Raw genomic sequence first — 22,430 nt, 5'->3', positions numbered from 1 at the left:
ATTATATTTCTCCCCATTCTTTTCTTACCGTTTTCTACAGACGCTTCTTGTAACTGCACTTTTTCCTGTGTCTTTTTAAGCATTAAATGTTAAAAAAACTCATTTTTCAAAAGTTATGGGCACCTGATAGCACGATGAAATTAATTTTAAAATATTGGTCTGTGTTTATAGATATATTTAAAAAAAATTCAGCTGTAGAACTTTGCAGACGGCTGAGTTATCTTACACAAAAGAATGCTGCCGCCCTGTTTTTGTCTTAATATTCTTCACAATATTCTTTTATATTAACAAAATTGAAGCATACTTTTAGGTGTATTTTTTGGTTTTTGCATTTTAGTGGGCGTAAATACTAACGACCACGCCCATTTTTTAGATTTTTTCCAATTCTTATTTTTCAAAGAACTTACAGTAAAAATTTCATAACGATATCTCAACGGGAACTATTTATGGCCGCGGTCCCCTACAAGTGCAACCACTGTGCTGTGGTAACTATATGTGGTCTCAAATGTGCGCGCAGTGGCCCGATTATCGAAAATATTTGAAAACGCCCAATCAATATGTGTATTGCAATTGGTTGTAGACGAATCCAAATCTAGCAAAGAACCAAAACCCTTTACATCTACTAAGAAATCGAAAATTTGCTTGCAGCAGCCAGAGATGGAGTGGAGGCACAAGTTAAAATCTCCTAACACTAAACAATTACTATTTAAAAATGTGTGCTGCTGAAATAACTCCTTAAATTCAGTTTCAAACTTCTTTAAGGGATAGGTCGGACTTTTATATAAAACAATAATCCCTAAAGATCGGTACTTAAAGATAGCAAACTCAAACACTGGAGAGGCTAAATTTGAAATATTTGAATAAAATCGACCACTTGAGCAAAGACTAACATTCTCAAATAGTTCGTTTCGAATAAAAACGAGAATGCCTCTTTTTGGTCGGGCTCCGCTAGCTACTGACTGGCAATCTAATCTCACTGCTGTGGTAAAGCCAGGAATTTCGTATACTTCATTTGAGTATGTTGATGCTTCAACGAAGCACAAAAGAGAAGACCTAAGCATTAGACGATCGGAACAAACATCGCTTGTGGCAGTGTAAACTTTCCGTATTATGGAAAAAAATATGAAGATTCGGACTATTGATTATGATGGGTATTCAGTAGCTTAGTGGAACGCAATTCTCGGAGCTCTGCTTCTGAAGCTGAATCCTGAGCGGATCTTGGGGGGACAAAAGGTCCAATAATGAAAAGACCTGCCGCAGTTGTGGCTCTACTACAGGCTACATACAGTGCAGCTCTCTGCATGCTGGAGTTAGTGTGAACTACCACTTTACTGTACGTAGCGCCTTGACTTTTATGAATAGTTATTGCTTCTGCAGGAACCACTGGAAACTGCTTTCGGTCAATTGTAGTTGCCTGATTATAATTAATTTGAAAACTTTTTATAATTTTCGAAATCGGCGTCCATGAAGCCTCCTCACAATGTCTGCGCTTAGAACGCGCATTTACTCCTATGCTTTCATCTAAAAATTGTATCCAAAGAAGATCTGGAGTGTTGGACGTACTGAAGCCTATCTCTCTAAGGACACCAGTGGCTCCGTTTACGAGACCATCTGATGTATCTACATTGACCGTCATCATATATTTGGCAGTGGTTTTTAAAGTGAGCGAGGTACACAATCCTTGTGTCTCAGATGTTTTAAGGGACCTAGCTTGTTCCAGACATCTGTTCCTCTGCTCTAAGCTTATTTGAGCGGACTTAACTGAGTCTAAAGCTTCCGAGAGAAATTGAGCAGTCGGTATCGAGTTAAGCTTCTCCCTATTGTACCTATTGTGGAATTTGACTTTCATCGGAAATTCTAGATCTAAGCAAGCTAATATCATCAGACGTCATTTGGCCGGATGCCATGTTATTAAGTGCAATTGCAAACGGTTGGTCATCTCGCTGTCGCATTATCTCTGTGAGTTCAAATAACCTAAAAGGACTCCACAGATACGATCCAAATATAGCACTGTATGGATCATGCGACGGGGCCTGAAAAATCCAGCGATCACATACGGGCCGCAACTGTCTAAGATCGCCGAACACGATAACCGAAATACCTCCGAAAGGAGTTTCAACATTAGAAAATATTTGCTTTAGGCGAGAGTCTAAATGAGAAAACATTGTTGCACCGACCATAGAAATTTCGTCTATTATAAGAATTTTAAGATCAATAAATCTTGAACGAAGGGTATTCAACAAATCAGGACTTAAACTTCTAAATGCGGACCCAGCCTGATTTACAGGGAGAGAGAACATGGAATGAAGAGTGGATCCTCCGATTCCGAAAGCAGCTTTGCCTGTGGGAGCACACAGTAAAATTTTTACCGAAGTTGGGTCGCATCCTACTCTACCATTATACTCCTTGGATAGGGACTGAAATAACGTTGATATTAATCTACTTTTGCCGACACCTGCTCCGCCACCTACGAACTCATAAAAGGTTCGATTTGTCCTTGCATTATGCAAGACATGAGTAAGGAAAGTTTTTTGCTCCAAATTTAGAGATCTTACTAAATTGGCTAAGTTTAAAGGGGATATAAGTGGCGGAAGCTTTATTACCCGGATATTGCTATCCGGATCAACATCTAACAAATTGTTGTTTAAGTTTAAAACATTAATTTGAGAAGATATTTCAGGAATAGCTAATGCCGTAAACTCCTCATTATGTTCGACCTCCTCTTCTTCATTTTCTTCTATACTATCTGCTTCCATGGCCCTTCTAAGCGCGTCTTCTAAACTATCTATGGCATTATACTTTTCAAAGTTGTCTTTAATAGCCTCCTCATTCTCCTTATAAAAATCCTCGCAATTTCTTTGAATTAAATCTACCTGTTCGTTTCGCCACGGAGAAAAGAGCATAACTAATGATCTAAAATAGTTAATCCTATCTGTATTAATATTAAATGGCCTATACCTAATAATACTAGCCCTATTTCTTTCCCTAATAAAACCGCTTCCATCTCGGAGCGGAAAATATACTTCTCCTAACACGTCATTGCCTTCTTCAGTTTCATCGTCACTATTTGCCCTCTGACGAGTACTTCTACGGCTTTTCGAAAACTCAAAATTTGCTGAAAAATCGGCTAAACACAGGCCTTCATGAAAATCTGGTCTTTGTTCGTATCTATCCAGCAATCCTTTCAGAAATATATCAGTTGAATTCTGAGGCATATTTTGAAGGTCGCGTGTAGGTCTAAGCATACGAACTCGTTGTTCTGGAGGGAAGGTGTTGATATGAACGCACTTATTACTTGCTTCGGACAACGCCATTCCCAGACAACAATACACGGCTTCCTGAGCAGATATCTCAGTGCCTGAAATAAACTTGTGACCGAGATACTGTAGCTTTTGTCGAATGCTTGAATTGCCTCTTCTAATGTCATTAGCTGCTTCTCGCATTAACTTCGAAATACCCCGTTGGGATTTGTTAATATAATTAATAATGTAGCTACAGCAAGCAAAAGGGTCCAAAATTAACTGGATATCCATATTTGCCCTTTTGCATAAAAAGAATGTGTTTATTATAAGCATTTACTTGAATTTCTGCAAATGTTCTCTTCAGAAAAATCTGTGGTTTTTTCAAACTAGACCTAATAGCATAAATGTAGTCCTCGTAACTGAGGCTCACATGGTTGTGAGAAAGAAAATTTTCAAATATGCTTAAATGGCTAATCAAGTCATCTGCATGTTTGCGAAGTAGAAAATCTCGAATTTCTTTGAAGTTTTCGTTATGAAGAGAATTTTGAGTTGCTTCGGGATTTAAAATTTCCGTCTGGGGCATTGGAGGGTATGGAATACCGAAACGACAAATAGATTGTCCCCGCACTTTTTTAAGACACGAATGCCCGTGCTTATGCTTTTGGTATTCAATATACGGAGCCAAATCTGGGTTTGTAACATCCACAGTTACAAACTGATCAATGAAGGCTATTACAGTACGTATAGACTCTTCCTTGTTTAAATCCACTTTTGGGGCATCTTTCAGCCAAAACATGCCGTGAATATGAGGCGAACCTCTCTGTTGAAACTCAACTCGCCAGTAATAGCTAGTAACGAAATTACTTCCAAAGACACCCCCTGGCTTTTTCATAAGTTTTAAAACTTCTCTATATCTGTAATCAAAATATCTAGCGCACGTCACTGGGTCTGTTCTTATAAGGCGCGCCTTTTCTCTAAACTGCAAATTTGAAGCTTCTTCTTCACTTTTATTAACCCTATCTACATTGCGCTTGAGCAGTACTAGCAGCTCTGGCCACCTAGTTTCAGCGGCCGATAAAGGTTTGAAAAAAGTTGGCAGCCCAAATTGGCGAATCATGGCCATGACCTTTTTCTTCTCATCTTCCCAGTGAGCAGGAGACGTGCGAATGTCCCTAAGGATCCTATATGCCTCATCATGACAAATGAGGTTGCCCATAAAATCTTCATTCAGGACTTTAGCAGCTGTTATGGCACTGGAGGTACTCCGCTTACGTAAGCAAGTTGAAATATTATTTCGAATTTTTATTAATTCCAACTTCTTATAATTGAAGAATAACTTATCAGTTCGGCAACCTCGTCTATCTACATTCCTGAGTTCAGATCTAACTATGGTTGTGTAGCTTTCTGAAGATGGTCTTTTTATGCCAGCATTAATGCTAGGGAATGCCAGTTCTTCAGAATCCACGTCGAGAATTACGTCGAGAGGCTTTTGGCCCTCACCTGGAGCTATTGTAATTCTTGTCATTCCTACATTATGTGTCTGGTTATTCTCAAGCAGTGTTTCTTGTCCTCCAGGGTTTAGTTCTTCGGCTTCTGTATTCTGATCAGAATTACGCGCCTCCGAATTTTCATCCTCCTGCTGGATGGCTAGTTGTCCCTCTACAAAGGCTACATCAGCTTGTGATGCTACGAATGGAACAGTATCGGATGTGAAGTCAGAGATCCACTGCTCGTTAACTGACACATTGTGCTTTCTATAAAGCTCAGTATTAACTAAATACCTAATAGCGTCAGCAATTTTGGCAGGCCGTATGGTTTCTGCCATGAAATCATGTCCATATTCCATTCTTCGTTTGAGGTGGAGCTGTATTACCTCAGCCTCATTGAAAGCTCGTGGAAGAGACGTCACGATATTGCTTACCGGAATAGGGACATTGACAACTGCTCCTTTAATAGCACTTTGACGCTCGTGACCTATTGATTTAATTATCATAAATGGAAGGCGAGGTGAAATCAGTCGTTCTTCCAAGGGAGTTAGGCCCCTCAAAGAGTTATGAATTTCTGGGAAATCTAAGCCATTTGAAATGGCCCCTTTGGGCTTTCGGCCGGCTTTAATGTTGCTGTGACAAGTTTTGCAAAACTTGAAAAGATTACCAGTGAAAGCAAGATGTCTTGCATTTTGGTATATCTCTTCCCTGAACTCGTAATGTTCTTCCAAATAAGACCTAGAAAGCTTACTTATTTGCTTGGGGAACCACAACCCTTTGCAACAAAAGCAAATCTGATCTGGGCCAAGCTTAACATTCCTATTGAATGTAGCTATGAGAGCTTCTATTTCAATAGGTCTGATTCTAATAGCCCTATTTTCCTGAGCTATATCAAGTCTAATCTCCTGACTTCGAAGTGCATTCCGAAGATTTTCTGCTTCCCTATTTGCACTAAGGCTTCTATACTGACAAACTCTTTGACTTACATTTCTAATTGCATCGATCGTTGCTTGTCGAGCAGCTAATCGTGCACTTCGTCGAGCAAGTGTATTTCTCGCCTGCTCGACTGCCCTGCGATCCCTACCGGCCCTAGCCCTAGCTCTGTTAGCCCTATCACGCTCTCTTTCTAATAAGCGATTCTCGCTATTTTGTCGCCTTGCAGAACGACGTCGAGTATCGGCTGCTTGCTCAATTGCGCGAAGAGCGGGATCAAAACGTCTTATAGAATGGCGGCGATTATTGGCTGCTTGCTCAGCTGCGCGAAGAGCAGGATCCAAGCGCCTTTCCCTATGGCCAGCAGTATTTTGAACCTGCTCCACAGATCGATTCTCGCTATTTTGTTGCCTTGCAGAACGACGTCGAGTATCGGCTATTTATTCGACAATTGAAGAGAAACCAGAGTGACCTTATATCAGCAAGATGATGCCTCTAGGATCAGTATTGGCCAGAAATACTTGGGAATTGTAAGAGTCCTTTGAGTAGGAATGGCAAACTCACTTCAAGATAACTGTCGCAACTTTGGCAGCTACCTAGTATAAACACTTGCATTTATAGTTAATGAGTGCCTCAGGTTCGTTTAAAGTACTATAAAGAGTATGTATTTGTTACCTGGATAATTAGCCTAGTCGATAAACGCTGTTGTCTGGAATACTATACGTGTCCTTTAACTCTGTATACATACGTACATTTATACCTGCATCTGATCTTACAAGATTGCCCAAGGATTTTCGTGACGTGAGGAAATCCTCCCCTAAAGTATGCAATAACGATTTGGGATTCTAGACCCTCAAATATAGTAATTCCGAACGGGTTTTAGCTGGAATTGCAAGAACTCCTTCGTTTTAGAACTGAGTAGTTATCGCTTCTCGGCCTTATGGCTAAGATCAAAAGTGTAGTATCTGTTCTTATCAGCTTAACATCTGATAGTTCCTCCATTGGAGGACAACAAATGTTAAACTGATTTTTGGAATCAGTCGGAGTGCTAGGGGCTTGCTCCACCTCTGTCGCGGGTTGGCCCGGTATTGCATTACCGCCGGGATCTCAGCCCAACTGAATAATAAATATTAACATTTGTGAAAAATTCACAGGCCCCTTATTGAACGTTAAAAATAATCTCGCCCGCTTAAATGCAAATTCCAATAATAGTTTCCTGCTGACACAGCAAAAGTTTCCTTTGCGTTGCATTTCGTTAGCTACTATTCTTTTTGGGCGGAGGCAATAAAATCTTGTTTTTGACTATCGAAAATTGTTTAGCCTAGGTCGCGTTGTCAAGTGATTTGGGATCATTTGTCGACACCTCTTTGCATAAAACTGCCACGCCCACACTTTTGAAAACTGTTTTAATATTTTTTAATTTTTGTATTAGTCTTGTAAATTTCTATCGATTTGCCAACAAACTTTTTGCCTCGCCCACTCTAACGCTCACAAACCGCATAAAACTGCCACGCCCACACTTTTGAAAAATGTTTTAATATTTTTTCATTTTTGTATTAGTCTTGTAAATTTCTATAGATTTGCCAAAAAACTTTTTGCCACGCCCACTCTAACGCCCATAAACCGCCAAAAATTGTCAGTGTTGAAGACTCTCCTTCGCCCTTCCACTAGCTGAGTAACGGGTATCAGATAGTCGGGGAACTCGACAATAGCGTTCTCTCTTGTTTTTAGATACTTACCAGTCGAATTGTGCTTTACTAAACTAATCCTCATATTTGGTGTAAAATATTCCAATGTGCATATATGTATGTATGTATGTGTTCATATGTACATACATGATGAAAATAACAACGAAGTTTTCACTTATATGTGTTTTTGGGCAAAAGTTTCGTAATCGCAAGGGATATAAATACTAAAGTGAAAATCAAAATCATTGGGGTCATTTTTAAAATTATCGAAATCCGAAACGTTAAAAAACACACAATTCACTCTAAGCTTCAACGTGTATGCCTTATTCACTTTTTAAAATGCTTTTTTTTCACTTTCCCTTCATATCTTCACAATCCTTTTCTAAAAATTCTGCACTTGTAAAGAGCATCAATCCATTTTGCGACTTTGTCTCTTTGCGAACTACCTGTCGATGAATACCGTCGTCACTACGTAGATTTCCACCCATAGTGATTTAGCATTGTTAAGATTAATAAGCGGTTTGTGGGTGTTATAGTGTTAGAGTTAGAATCTCAACTTTCTAGCTTTTATGGTTCCTGAGATCTCGACGTTCATACGGACGGACAGACAAACGGACAGACGTATATGGCCAGATCGACTCGGCTATTGATCCATATACTTTATATGGTTGGAAACGCTTCCTTCTGCTTGTTAAATACTTTTCAACGAGTCTAGTATTAGAATTAATTTAGAGAATAATATTATTTTTAATACTTAGTATGAAAACCATTCATTTTTAAGGTATCACTATGGCGTTTTGGCATATGTATATTTAATGATTTTTTTTGTATGTATTCAGATTAGATATCCACGATATTGGAGTTTTGTGAACGAAGTGATCCAATTCTCAAGTGTTGCCAATTTTATTTCAAAATCTGTAGGTACTTGTCTTGATTTATAATGCCACGAATAAACGAAATATTTTTCACTTCTATTATGAAAATGCAGCCTAATTCATCACACTTCCTTCGCCGTGTTTTGCATTTGATTTCTGAAACTCCACATTTCGTTTCTGGCAATCCATTGTCCAGCTGTCACATACAAAAAGATTAAACTTGCGTTCATCTAAGAATATTACATCATTACACCAGCATTGGTCCTTTTAGGAGAACTGCCTGGAAAAGTTTTTTTTCAAAAATCGGTCTAGCTCTGTCGTTGTATCCTTGTTTTTTATGGTACGTTGAAGGGTTTGCTCTTAATCGATCGTTCCGTGGTCGGCAAAGAATTCAATACCGAAGCACTGAGTCCAGGAATATTTTTAACTTTCCGAACTCTTTCGGCTTCTTCACGCACAAACAATTTTTTCGGTTGTCCTTTTTGCCTAATGGAAGCCAGCAGTTACCTCGAATGATTTGAGAAAAAGTTTCCCATTTTGAAATTTTGTAATAGTACTTGATTTGTTTGAGGTTGTTTACTCTAAATTTATTCCAGTCAGTTCACTAAACCCAAATTATAACTTGGCTTGTTGGAGTTGCCATATGTTTATTATACGATACTGAAAGTTCAGTACCGCCTATAGATCATATTTAGAAAACTAAACTAACTACTGCTTCGTCGTGTAAGGAAAATTATGTAACATGCTGAAGGCCAGATCGACTCCGCTATTGATCGTGTTCAAGATAATATATACTCTATATGGTCGAAAACGCTTCCTTCTGCCTGTTACATACTTTTAAACAAATCTAGTATACCCTTTCACTCTACGAGTAACGAGTATAAAAATGTAGATTAATTAAAGCGTAATTACAAGGCTTTATTGCCTTTGATTACCATAACACAACATTTATGGGTAAAATTAAACTTATACAAAAACACTTAGCTTAGCATTTTTGAATTCCTTGTGATTAGTATGTCACTCTCTTATATGAAACCACAGCAGATTTTAGATATGCTGGTTTTATATAGTACTGCCCCTTCGCACAGTATATAAGTAATATATATTATCAAGTGGCCCGATAACATATGCCGTCAGGCCTTAATAAAAATTGAGTTTAGACTCATTAAAGTGTTCCTCTCCACGGAAATCTTTAGTAAAAGGCGAAAGATTTATTCGACAATTGAAGAGAAACCAGAGTGACCTTATATCAGCAAGATGATGCCTCTAGGATCAGTATTGGCCAGAAATACTTGGGAATTGTAAGAGTCCTTTGAGTAGGAATGGCAAACTCACTTCAAGATAACTGTCGCAACTTTGGCAGCTACCTAGTATAAACACTTACATTTATAGTTAATGAGTGCCTCAGGTTCGTTTAAAGGACTATAAAGAGTATGTATTTGTTACCTGGATAATTAGCCTAGTCGATAAACGCTGTTGTCTGGAATACTATACGTGTCCTTTTACCTGTTCTTATCAGCTTAACATCTGATAGTTCCTCCATTGGAGGACAACAAATGTTAAACTGATTTTTGGAATCAGTCGGAGTGCCAGGGGCTTTCTCCACCTCTGTCGCGGGTTGGCCCTGTATTGCATTACCGCCGGGATTTCGACCCAACTGAATAATAAATATTAACATTTCTAAAAAATGCACAGCACCCTTATTGCCATTCGCTAATGGCTGCATACTTGACGTTAAAAACAATCTCTCCCGCTTAAATGCAAATTCGAATGGTGGGATAGTATCCCGCTGACATAGCAAAGTGTCCTTCGCCTTGCAATTCCTTTGCTACTATTCCTTTTGGACGGAGGCAGGCAATCTGGGTTTTGTCTATCGAAAATTGTTTAGCTATCGTCGCGTTGTCAAGTGATTTGGAAAATTGAATTGATATATTGCTTTGTCAAATGCTATTAACAAATCCTTTATGATAGTTTTGCTAAATTGATTGGCCCCAATTCGTAATTGCATTTAAATTTAACAGTTAAAAGTTTTGTCCGTTTTAAATACGGAAGTAATTTTGTTTTGTTTTCACAATATATGCTTTTCCCTTTTATTAAATTTTGTTAGAATTTGTTTGATTTCTTCAAAAGGCCATTTAAAAATTATAAAAAGAAAAATTAGTTTTCTATGTTATAAAGTTTTTAAAAACGATTTCATTAAAAGTACTTCAATCGTAAAAAAGCGCCATCTGTCGGTAAGTCACTGGCTTCGTCTCCATCTATAGGCGGAGTTCTTTAAATTTCCATGCAAAGGAGAAAAAGAAAATCTGGTTTGTGTCTTTGCTAAGAATTTTCGCCGTACACCTGGATATTTCGATGTTTTGTTCGCTTTTCAGTAAAGGACGAGTTCAGAAAATTTTCAAATGTGTAAAATGTAAGATGTCAAAAAATGTCAAAAAGTATAAAGCAATAATAGAGTTTAAAAATAAAAATGGTTTAAAAAAAGATAAAATCATGTTTTTATACCAGTTACTCGTGGGTCAAAGTGTGCAGCCATTGCACTATTCCACTAATTCTACCTGTTTTTTTTGCATAAATTAATATCTCGTAAACTATTTAAGATACGATGATAATTATACCCGTTACTCGTAGAGTAAAAGGGTATACTAGATTCGTTGAAAAGTATGTAACAGGCAGAAGGAAGCGTTTCCGACCATAGAAAGTATATATATTCTTGATCAGGATCAATAGCCGAGTCGATCTGGCCATGCCCGTCTGTGCGTCCGTCTGTCCGTCCGTATGAACGTCGAGATCTCAGGAACTACAAAGCTGAGATTAAACATACAGACTCCAGAGACATAGACGCAGCGCAAGTTTGTCGATTCATGTTGCCACGCCCACTCTAACGCCCACAAACCGCCAAAAACTGCCACGCCCACACTTTTGAAAAATGTTTTGATATTTTTATACGCGTTACTCGTAGAGTAAAAGGGTATACTAGATTCGTTGAAAAGTATGTAACAGGCAGAAGGATCGTTTCCGACCATATAAAGTATATATATTCTTGATCAGGATCAATAGCCGAGTCGATCTGACCATGTCCGTCTGTCCGTCCGTCTGTCCGTCTGTCTGTCCGTCTGTCTGTCCGTCTGTCCGTCTGTCTGTCCGTCCGTATGAACGTCGAGATCTCAGGAACTATAAAAGCTAGAAAGTTGAGAATAAGCATACAGACTCCAGAGACATAGACGCAGCGCAAGTTTGTCGATTCATGCTGCCACGCCCACTCCAACGCCCACAAACCGCCCAAAACTGCCACGCCCACACTTTTGAAAAATGTGTTGATATTTTTTCATTTTCTTATTAGTATTGTAAATTTCTATCGATCTGCAGAAAAACTTTTTGCCACGCCCACCCTAACGCCCACAAACCGCCAAAAACTGCCACGCCCATACTTTTGAAAAATGTTGTGAAATTTTTTCACATTGTTGTTTGTCTTGTAAATATAACTCTATATACCAAAAATCTTTTTGCCACGCCCACTCTAACGCCCACAAACCGCCAAAAACGGTCAGTGTTGTAATTTCCCTTCGCACTTTTACCAGCTGAGTAACGGGTAACGGGGAACCCGACTATAGCGTTTTATCTTGTTTTTACATACATTTTTACACAAAACATAATATTGCTCACATCTTAAATGAGATTGTGGTATAAGGGGCTCAAAATTCTTCAGATTTTGTTGTAATATAAAAAAAGAATTTTATGTTACGAAAATTTATTATATAAATATTCTGCAAGCCTTACATTTTAATTTTGAAACTACTCGCGGATCAGAGATTAAACGCATAGCTGAAAGCGTGTTTCAACTCTTTCAGTTTATCTTTTTCCTTGTATTATCTGTGCCCATTTTCAATTTCTTTCTTCGTTTCCGGTTTTTCTCTTCGTAGCGAAGCTTTCTATCTTCGCTTTGCATAAATTTTCACTTTGTTTTTATCAAAGTCCGTCCTTAATTCTTCCACTCTCTATTTTTTTGTTCTGCCCTTTGTTTTGTCCATGTGCCTGAGATTTTTCTATTGAGATAATATTTTGTTGTCGCCGTAGCCTTGTTTTTTAATCCTTTAGCCATTGACTGCGACAACGAAGGACCCTTTTTTGTTTGTGTTGTCCTGCGTCCTGGTTGACTGCATACACGCGACGCGACTCGACGGGCATTTTATAGTTATTGCCCCGAAAATTCCCTAGATGGTTTCGACCATTTTCTATGGTGTTTTGGTTTTATTTTGTTGGAATGAATGTGCAGGCCCGTGCCATGGAAATTGGGGCTCTATTGTTTTATAGTCGCGACTGGGAGTTATCAATGCATGGACCTAGACAGATGATGAACATGTAATGTAGAAATGGCCGTGCTTTCAGACTGAGAAGGGTGGAAAGCAAACATCATTTGAGACCGGCTTTCTTCGGTTTTATGGGGGCCTTTACTGGTGTATGGCGCTAATCAAGTTAGCGATAAAAAACAAATGAAAATATTAAATTGTTGATTGGAACAGCTTGTGCAATATAGCCACGAGAGAAGAAATGAAACAATGGAAGCTCCAAAAAAATAAAAAGAGATGCAAAATGCTGCGTAATATATACAATATACAAATGTATGTTTTAGGTGGCAAAATTCCAAACGTATTATAACAAATTTTATGAATTTCGTATATTATGCATAAAATAATTATTTTAAATACTTTTTTTTTTCATTATCCAATTTGGAAAATATAGATATTGATTGCTTTTATAAACCTGATCTTATTTGAATAGTTAAATTCAAGTGACAGCAGTTTTAATCACGGAATATAATATTTCTTACTTGATGCTAACAAAACTGCGAAAAAGTAAAAATATGTATTACTGTCCCCAACGAATTTACTTCGTTTATAACTCGTTTAATGACAGTATATTGGTTTTTAATACTTTTTCCGAGCCTCTTCCAGCCGAGAAATATCTTTGAACCCCTCCTAAAATATCCTCTTGGTGACAATTCCCCTAGTCAGCTGTGACGTCACGTGCCAACCTGTTAGACCTGTGGCATTTAACGGTAACCGGAGCAAGGACCAAACACAAGGACAACAATGAGAGAATTTCCCCAGGACGAGAAAGTCCTTCAACCCTCGTCCTGAACCGGTGGTGCATTGAACCGAAGCCGGCTAGAAAGCGGTTATCCTCGAAGGCTAAGGTCAAATGCAATAGACGGAGGGGAAAACCGGCAGCACTTCCAGTGAGCGGCAAATGTCCTTTTGGGAAATTCCTTGTTGCTCGAAATATTTTGGGTTTGAAGTCCTGCCAGTGCTAACTTGTCTGTGGTGGCGCGCACATCGTTTTCCCGGCTCGACGTACGCGTTCACGTTTCACATAATCATTTTTGAGTTATTTTTTACGTCGTTTCGTGAGTTTTGGGTCCTGGCCAAAGGAGCTCGGCATTCTTTACCAACTGTGGATTATAATAAAGAATGTCTTCCTTTTACATTCGACCGCCAACGGCCAGCACTAAAAAGTGAAAATTAAAAAATATGTGTATGTGCACTCGTCAAGTGATTTGTTATGCAAACGTGGCAAGAAGTTGGCGAATCGCGACACAGGCAACACTTTATGCATAGTAAATTAACCTCTGGCAACCCCGACTCAAACCCTTTCGGCGATATAAAAAGGAGCGGGCAAAATCATAAATGCCAGAACACACCTTCGCCAGGATAAGCGAGTCAAAATAATCATAACCGCCGCCACAGGACATTGTCTATGAATGTCGGTTTGCCGTTTTGGCACCGCCGTGGCTTCCGTTTCCTGTTTTAATGTTTACTTTATGCCAGGCGAAAAACACGTCCTTCTCCCTCACTCTCTGCGCCATGTGTGTGTACGGATTTTAGGCTAATGTAGTGACATTTTAGGCGCCACGATATAATAGATAATAAAATGTAATGTCGTTCTTTTAGCTTTGGCCCCTGGAACGGAAATGTTTCGTTTCGGGAAAGCCTACTCTGCAATTTGGTGCGTGCTCTGGCCCGATTATTGCGCTTTTGGGCGTTATAAAAATCAGTCGCAGAAAATCTCTCGTTCATCGGGAATTTATCAAGAAACAACAAGCCATCGTCATGCCTTAAATTAGATTGGATGATGTGCCATAATGAGGATCTCAAAGTGCGTGTGGTGGCGGCTGTGTGGAGTCGAAGGCTGAAGGGTATATTAATTTGAACGATATTGGGCGCAACTTACTGTGGAATGAATTTCGAGGAGGATTTGGGTAATCTTTATGGCCAGCTGAATTTTATGTATTTCGTTTTCAAATTGGTTTCTCAAATGGTTTCTACGGAATCGAAAAGGAAAGATACAGCTTTTGGAAGTATATTCAAGTATATATATTGTTAATTTCGTTAGGCCTGTGATGTTTTTAATGAAATAACAGTATTTAAACTATGCAAGCCTATTAAATATTCAGTCTGTTTGTTCTGTACTTCGAAACACACGTGACTTTTTAAAATATATGTATGTATATGTATTTAGTTAAACTAATTTTAAGGCAATACAAATTAAAGTTTTAGCCAATCCTTAAAGGGAATATCTTCTGTCCGTCTGCATTTATTTTCTTCATGTGTGCTTGCCTTACTTATTATGCGTCAAATGCCCTCGAAAGTAGAAGTGAGCAGAAGTATAAGGCGTGTTTGTCTAATTTTCGGAAGGCAAAACTTCCGTGAACGTGTTGTGCAACATAAAATCTGCTTGAAGTTTATGCAAGCAATAAGTTTTCACAGCATCCTAGGAAAGCGATAGCTAATTCATTTTGCAGTTAATTATTTCGGTACTGTGTGCATAGTGTTTGGCAAATGAATTTATGAATATGCAAAGCCTTTATTTAGCTAAATTTTTTGGAGATGAAACGTAGAAACATTTGATTGTTAAGGCGTATTGAGCCTAAATGTTTTGAGAGCTACAAAAATATAAATAAAGTTTCCAGATGAGAAGTCGTTTAAAAGTCTTAGTTTTGTTGGTGCTTGTAACTTTGTAAGTTCAAACTGCATTAGGAGTGTGGAGCTTGGTTTCCGTCCATATGCGGACATGCCAGTTAAATTCAATTTTCCACTCGTAGCAATTAAAGCCCCCACAGAGCCACAGCACAGCACCCACCGCCCAACGCCCACCCCCCAACGCCCAACGCCCATCCAAGCCCCCTGACATGCGTTGTGTCCCACTGTGCCTGATATGTGCTCCTCTCACTTCCGGCGCAACCGGAAGTACATAAGCAAGCATGTAAAGGGAAAAGGGCAAACAAATCCAAAATAAACAAAAATCATGGACACAAGCTGGAAAAAATAGACTACCAGGAAGAGGACGCAACAAAAAAAGATGCTGTTTGTGAAAAAGAAATGCTTACGAAGCGGAAATTAAGACCCACTCCAGCGAAACGTGCCACGCCCCCGAAAGAAAGCTGCCAAAAATTCGTAAACAAACACATGTCTCGTCTGCAGGCCCCCCATCCCCCCACCCACCCGAAAAAACCCCACCGACACTGTGTGTAAACAATCCCAAACATATCACATTTTAATCCGATGTAGTGGAAAATTGCGCCATGCGAAACAAGCTGGAAGGAAAATTGTTTCCTTCGCGTCGGCGAAATCCTTAGAATTGATTGTGCGCCATTTTTTGTCCTTAGCGGATTAGTGAAGACACGTAATAAGTTGGAAATGTCTTCTCAGCTTACGTAATTAAAAACACCAGGGGCGGGAAGTTCAAATGCGAGTTTGTTGTTAGCCTTGTTAGCAGCTTTCGACCCATTTATGTTAATGGCTTTCGTGCACCTGGCCAAATCCTTACAAATGTCCCTCTTGCTGTCTGAAAATTGAATAGTCCTTCGTCCTTACTCCTCGTCCGTCGTATGGTGCTAATTTATGAGCTTGAGGCGTGACCATATGGTTGCACATCCGTCTGCAGGGACACTTGCCACCAGCTCCGCCTGTTTATTTGCTCAATTTATGAAGTTGAATTATGCTTTTGGTGTGTCCACGTCGACAATGGCTCGCAAAATTGTCGGGCGGAGCTCGAAAGTAACTTTAAATTAGTGCAAATTGTATGCGGTCTAGCTTATAAATATTCAAAGGTATTTCGATTGCTATCGTAGAGGGTGGGTAGGTGGCGGCCATTTCACTAATGGAGACACGAGTCGTCGCATGCACCTATCAAAAGTTGAGTATTGTCGTTTTGGAATTAGCTTTGTCCATCTTCGCACTATACAGTAATTATTTCTTTCTCGTTTGGTGTAACTACTATTTAGTGGAAATTTTCAAAAGCAATTTAAAAATTCATTGCTCCAGTATTTTCTGCTATTTAAATTGCAGCACTCAATAGTTGTGTTTAAAGGACATGCCAATATTCGATTGGTTGTCGCTGGGTGGTCCTGTTATAAATATTAATATATTAATATATTTTCCGGCTTATTTCGATAGCAGCTGACGCTTATAAATATGCTCTTGATAAATATTTATACTTTCTGCGTGAATTAACTCAGGGTCATTAAAATTCCGCTAATGTTTATAGAATTTCTAAGGGTGGACGAAAGCGAAGAAAAATCTTGTTTTCATATCCTCGGTTAGTTTGTTTCTTCCCGTTCCTTTGGTTTCCCCCACCATAAATTGTCTATTGCTGTCATACTTTTAGGCATTTAATAAATTTTATGACTTTTTTGCGTCATGGAGCGGGGGGAGATGAGTGGGGCTGCTGTTTTAGCGTTGCTCTGCTTTCCTTTTTTAATAACATTCGACGTGGTCCCCGCTGCTTTTCCGCTTTTCCTCGTGTTCGCCGTTGTCCGCCTAGGGATACATTCGCCTGTCTCCAGAATCCCTCTTCCGACTTTTCCCATCCACTTCCACTTCCACTTCTTCGAATTGCAAATACGGGTATTTATACCTCCGCTCCGGCTTTCCGCTCGCAGTTGCTCCCCGAAGTATGCAACAATCTTTTATATGAGTTTATTATGTATGCTTTTGCTTGAAACACACCATTTCCTCAAGCGATTTCCGTTTTGCCCCACTCGAAGGGTCTTATTAAATTGCCCCACACCCTTCGCGGTCTTCATTATCCGCCAACAGCCTCGTTAAGTAACAAAAATATGATGACTGCCTGCAAATTGCGCTTTAATTGAATTGCACATAGATTCTGATTTAGTTTTATATTTTTTGTGCCCTCAAGCTGAGTGGAGGATGTGCGTTGCTTTTGTGGTTCTTTGCCACGCCTACCATGCCCCAACTTGCGGCAAAGCTCAAAAGTCCTTAGAAGTGTTTAAAACTGTCATACGCACTGAAGTTGCTACTTTTTATTTCCCTTCTACTTTTTTGGTACGTCTTTTATTTATACCCTGTACTAGAAAAGTTCGTTAGGCCTTTCCTGAATTATTTTAGATTCTACCTGACCTTCATAATTTAATCAAGGTGTCCATTCATACAGGGTTCTTCTGTTATAATTTTCCCCAATAAGATTGGCTATGAATCAATTTTCAAGCGAAGACTAGTTGATAGTGTATCTAGAAATCATTCAAAAGACGTTCCTTTGAATTTTTTCTGCCACACCATACTTATACTTCTCTTCTTTGTTTGAATAACGTTTTGGGTTCTGGTTGGGCTTTTTGGTGCAATGAGAGCAGCTGAAAGAAGGAAAGAAAAGCGTGCACTTTCCAAAGTGGGCTTTTGTGTGAAAAACGAGTCGAGGGGCTGGGATTGTGGTCAACTTACTAGCAAATCAAAAGCATTTCTAACTTGCCAGCGAAGTTTGCAGAGCGTGCTGGGCGCAGAAAGCGCCGCTAAAAGAACTCAGATTGAGTGCAAATAAAATGATGTCATGAAGTGGGTGGGCGGGCTAAAAGCCCTGGAATGCATGCTCCACTTTATTTCAGCTATCAACTCGTAAAGTTTGCGACTTGATGGCCTCCGGCAAAACGTCGGGTTTTCCCAGTGGGTGGAAATCTGTTCTTTTTTCATATTTCCCTGCAGAACTGAAAGAGACCACGTCAAAGCTGCAATTACAAGTAGGAAAAGGAGGACTCAACCCAATGCACAAATCTTGACAAGTATTTTGTCAACTTTGACTGCTGCCAGCTGGAAGCAAAGGCAGATGAAGTGCGAGCAACTTCAACCTCAAAGCAAAAGTGTTTAACTTTAAGTCTTGCCTTCTGCCTTTCTCTTCGGTCTCCTTATATTTTTTTTCTTTGTCCCCATTTCATGGAATCGTCATGGAAACTGAAAGTGTCAGGGATTAGCTGATGCTGGAGTAGGGAACTATCCACGTGCCTTTCAGAAAGATTTTAAGCCAGGGGGAATAGACGCAGGCGAGGATTGTGAGGCTTTATAGGTGTTAAATATTTAATACGTGTACTGCTCAGTTATAAAGGTATAGAGGGTACTGGTTAAAGACCTTAATAAAGTAAATAACATACATTTGTAGTATAGACTTAACACTTTCCGAGTCATTTTCGAGTTAGACTGACGTGAAGAAACAGCTTGTTGTTTCTACCAACTGCATTTAATCTGTAAAATAACGAAATCTGGCATTTTATTTCATTTGGATTTCACTAGCATTTCATTAGCATTCTTTGCTAATCTGGATAAATCAACCTTGGGGTAATGCTGCCCAACTGAACTGAATGCTGCCCCCTTTCCACTCCCTGCTTTGACACTAATTAACTTGATTCAGTATTCGAGACTACTGCCATTGCCTACTGCCATCTGCAATTCAATTAAAAATTAACATTTTAATTGCAAATTACTTTCAGTATACTTTATGGCACAGGCAGGCGGGCAGGCAGACACCGGCAGAGAAACTCCACTTAACTGGAGTAACTTCTTTCGCTTCTGCCACCTGCAGCCAGCCATTTCCGGAAACGGAAGTAGCAGGAGGAGGAGGGGAACGGGGCAAAGGGGGAGGCATTGGAACATCAGCTCATTTCAAGGCGTTTAATTCTATCATGCGCCAACAATTATGCAACTTGTTGGTTCACTGACTCGAATGGCCAGGCGGTTTTCAATTTGTTGCCAATAAAACTTTTTCCATTTCGGTTTTCCTCTCAGTAGTTCCTCGTTGGCCTAGCAAAAATGTTCGTCATAGTCCTGTGAGTGGGCTAAAATAAAGAAAATTAAAAGTTTATTGCTGGTTTTCCGAGTGGAAACAATGCTGGGATAATCTTGATTTGGCGAACATGCTGTTCTGTGTAATTTTTCATTATTTGCTATACTCGTATTTATTGTACTCACTACTATTTGTACTCACATTTACTCTTCGAATCTCAGCAAGTGTAATGGAAAAGATACCTGAACGTTAGTGCTGAACCATTCTTTTGTTCACTTTGCTTTCCACTTAATAAATTCATGGATCCATTTGCTGTCAATTTGTTATTGATATCTCCGTTATGCCTGCAATTTTTCGATGGGGTTTTCCACTGAAGGAGAAATGAAACTTAATCAAATGTGAAACTCTAGAGCGCACTTGATATGCATTTTTGTATTGAATTTCCCTTCCAGCTTCTATCGCACAATCACTTTTATTCGGAAATATCACAAACAAAATAATACCTGTGCTGTTGTCGGTAGCTGAAGAAAAATATGTGGAATTGTTTTTGCCTTTTTTAATTTAAAGCATTTTAGTTGGCTCCTCTGAAGTCTCTGCAACTGCAATGCACAATTTCAAGATATAACCGCATGTGCAATACTTTAATTGTATTATTGTTCACCCCTTTATCACAATCCCTTCAGCGGTGGCTTCCTGTTAATTGCTTTGTAGATAAATTGTAAAAGCTCGAATTCGGCATTGTTTCGGGGCATCCTGGATCACTTCAAAAGCAGACGAAACCACGGCGTAACCATGACCATGACTTTGCCCGCAAAAACAACCTAGAATCATATAACTCTTTTTTCCTCGACCTGCTGGGTCAGTTTTAATTTAACTTTGACATGCATCAGCTCAAAAATCCAATTACAAACACAAATGTAAACACACAGAGAGAGAGAGAGAAAGAGAGAGAGAGGGATGGAAAAAGGACCTTTTTTTTTCGAAAGACTAGAAAACCCATTAACGCGTTTTTGCCCTCCATAAAGATGAAGATTTATAAAGCCATTAATTTGGCCCAAGCGGCGAAAAAATGTATACAAATTTTGTGAGTGAGTGAAAAGTGCTGAGCCCATGGAAGCCGCAATGAAACCATAGAAATGGCCAGTCAGGCAGGAAAACTGCGTCCGGGTTCTTCACCCAAGTCCGATCGCAATGCGAATGAGGAGAACCAACTGGGCGCCAAGCCTAAGAGCCAAAGAACGGACAATCATCATCAGAATCAACCGAAGATACTGCCACATCCCAACTATATGGAACTCGAGTTCCTTGCCACGGATCCCACGACATCGGCGCAGAGTACGGCCTACCCGGACTTACCAGTTAGCTATGCCACCTGTTTGGTGGGTCCACCGCCGTACAGGGATCCGCCGCCCCCCACACCACCGCCCCTCTCCCAAATGCCCTCGAGGCTGCTCCACTCCGCCCCCAATACGCCCAGTCGTGGCAAGGTGGTGCTCAGCAAAAAGGAGCGCAAGGAGCTCAGCAAACAGCTGGGAATCGACGAGTCCTCGATCCTGAGCAGCAGTGCCCAGTCGAGTCCCTATAAAGGACGTGTGAGTGAGCTGAAGAACTGCATAGCTCGTGGCCTGTTTGCCACCCTCCATAGGGGCTCACAGAAATCGCTGCAGCAGCAAGAGGAACGACCCATCAGCCAGGAGATTTCCCCTCCACCTCCGGCTCCAGAATCAGCTAATAACAATGAAGACGTGGCGGATTACTCCGAAAAGCTTAAAAATCTACCAGTGAGACAGCGCAAGGCTGCCACTTCTCACATGGAGAACTACTGTCTCTTTGATCCCGTGGACTTTATCAACGAAAAAGCCATGCGATATCCTAGTACCCAAGCCCATGGATTGAGGGATCCTCTCTTCAGCTCACGGCAGCACTTGGTCTGCGAGGATGAGGATGAACTGGTGCCGGAAGTAATATACGATAACGAGGAGCTGGAGTTGGAGGAGACTATTATTATAGAGACTTCAGCTATGCCAGAGGCGGAGTCTGAAGCAGAACCGACTCACAAAAACTCAGAGACCCTGTCTAGTTTTGATCATCACAACTACTTTATCATAGACCCCGCGAATTTCTCTATGGACATTGGCATACCTAATCCTTATACCAACGAGCAGCTGGTGAATGCCAAGTTGGAACAGCAAAATTTGGAGAAGCTTTTCAACGAACTGGAGAACACGGCCAGCATGTCGAATAGTCAGGAGTCCAAGGACACGGAAACCACATCCACCGCCCTGGTCGAATCATCGACTTCCACAAATTCAGCAAGTTCCGCGGGCAGCTGTTCCCTGACCAATCCCGCCCAGCAATCGGTGAAGAAAAAGCTGACATTTCTGAATCTCTCCCCCTTTCGAAGTGGCAAAAAGTCGATCGATAAGAGTACTTTTGAGCAGCAACGGGCCATTTCCGAGTTGGTCAGCACGGATCACATGTTGCACCTGCAACAGTTGTTGCAGCAACAGCGAAAGGATCAGCGCTCCCACACGGTTCCAACGGAGTCCAATTATGTGCTCTTTAATCCTGGCCCAGTGCCCAGTCGCCATGTCCAGTACAAGATACGCAAACCACGACCTCTATCAACTCACAGCGATGCGGATAGTGGTTTCCTATCGCCCTGCTCCCCCGAAGAAATGAGGGCGAATCCGGCCATTCTGGTGCTTCAGCAGTGCGACAGTGTTCAGGGATATATGGAGGTAAGTTTGCTAAAATTAAGTAATATATTTGTTAGTACAATAGGCACTTAGGCACTTGAAAAGAGCACAATCCTTATTGAAGTATCGATTATGCTGAAGGAGAAAAATGTCGACGTCGTCTAGTCATTAAAATAAAAACCTATCTATTCTAATTTTGGTACACAATTCCACTTTCGTTCCTTTTTCCCAAAAATGACTGGCTTGTTAACTTTGATGGCTTTTCTTGACAAAGGACCTTTATTATTACCTATGCAAATCCGAGTATTACTGCTAAGATGCAGCCTGAAAAGTGCCACCATAATGTTCAGCTCGGCGGGGTTCCACAAATGGATTATTTTTGGGAAGCTCTTAGGACCCCCCAATATTCCCAGTGCATTTGGCTGAGTCTCATACATTT

The 22,430-nt window shown here is 40.1% G+C and overlaps 1 protein-coding gene, 2 non-coding genes and 1 pseudogene across 3 annotated transcripts in view; 3 read left to right on the top strand and 1 right to left on the bottom strand.

Moving 5' to 3' along the window:
• Positions 1 to 6,586: 6,586 nt before the first annotated feature.
• LOC122615372 lies at positions 6,587 to 6,783 on the top strand. Its single transcript, XR_006325824.1, has one exon. It is a non-coding gene; the product is annotated as a U2 spliceosomal RNA (small nuclear RNA).
• Positions 6,784 to 9,351: 2,568 nt separating this feature from the next.
• LOC122615383 lies at positions 9,352 to 9,467 on the bottom strand. Its single transcript, XR_006325832.1, has one exon. It is a non-coding gene; the product is annotated as a U5 spliceosomal RNA (small nuclear RNA).
• Positions 9,468 to 9,710: 243 nt separating this feature from the next.
• On the top strand, positions 9,711 to 9,887 carry LOC122615378 (annotated as a pseudogene).
• A 10,541-nt stretch (positions 9,888 to 20,428) lies between these two features.
• The window catches only part of LOC122614110 (protein sickie), a 131,847-nt gene continuing 129,845 nt past the window's right edge, over positions 20,429 to 22,430 (top strand). Inside the window, exon 1 of the mRNA XM_043788592.1 lies at positions 20,429 to 22,033. Coding sequence (XP_043644527.1) covers positions 20,429 to 22,033 — 1,605 coding nt within the window. The remainder of the gene's footprint in view (positions 22,034 to 22,430) is intronic.

This window comes from Drosophila teissieri, chromosome 2R (genome assembly GCF_016746235.2).
Source record: "Drosophila teissieri strain GT53w chromosome 2R, Prin_Dtei_1.1, whole genome shotgun sequence".
In the NCBI taxonomy this organism is placed as follows: Eukaryota; Metazoa; Arthropoda; class Insecta; order Diptera; family Drosophilidae; genus Drosophila; species Drosophila teissieri.
Note: the sequence above shows the minus strand (reverse complement) of the source record. Positions and strands in the feature narration are given on the sequence as shown.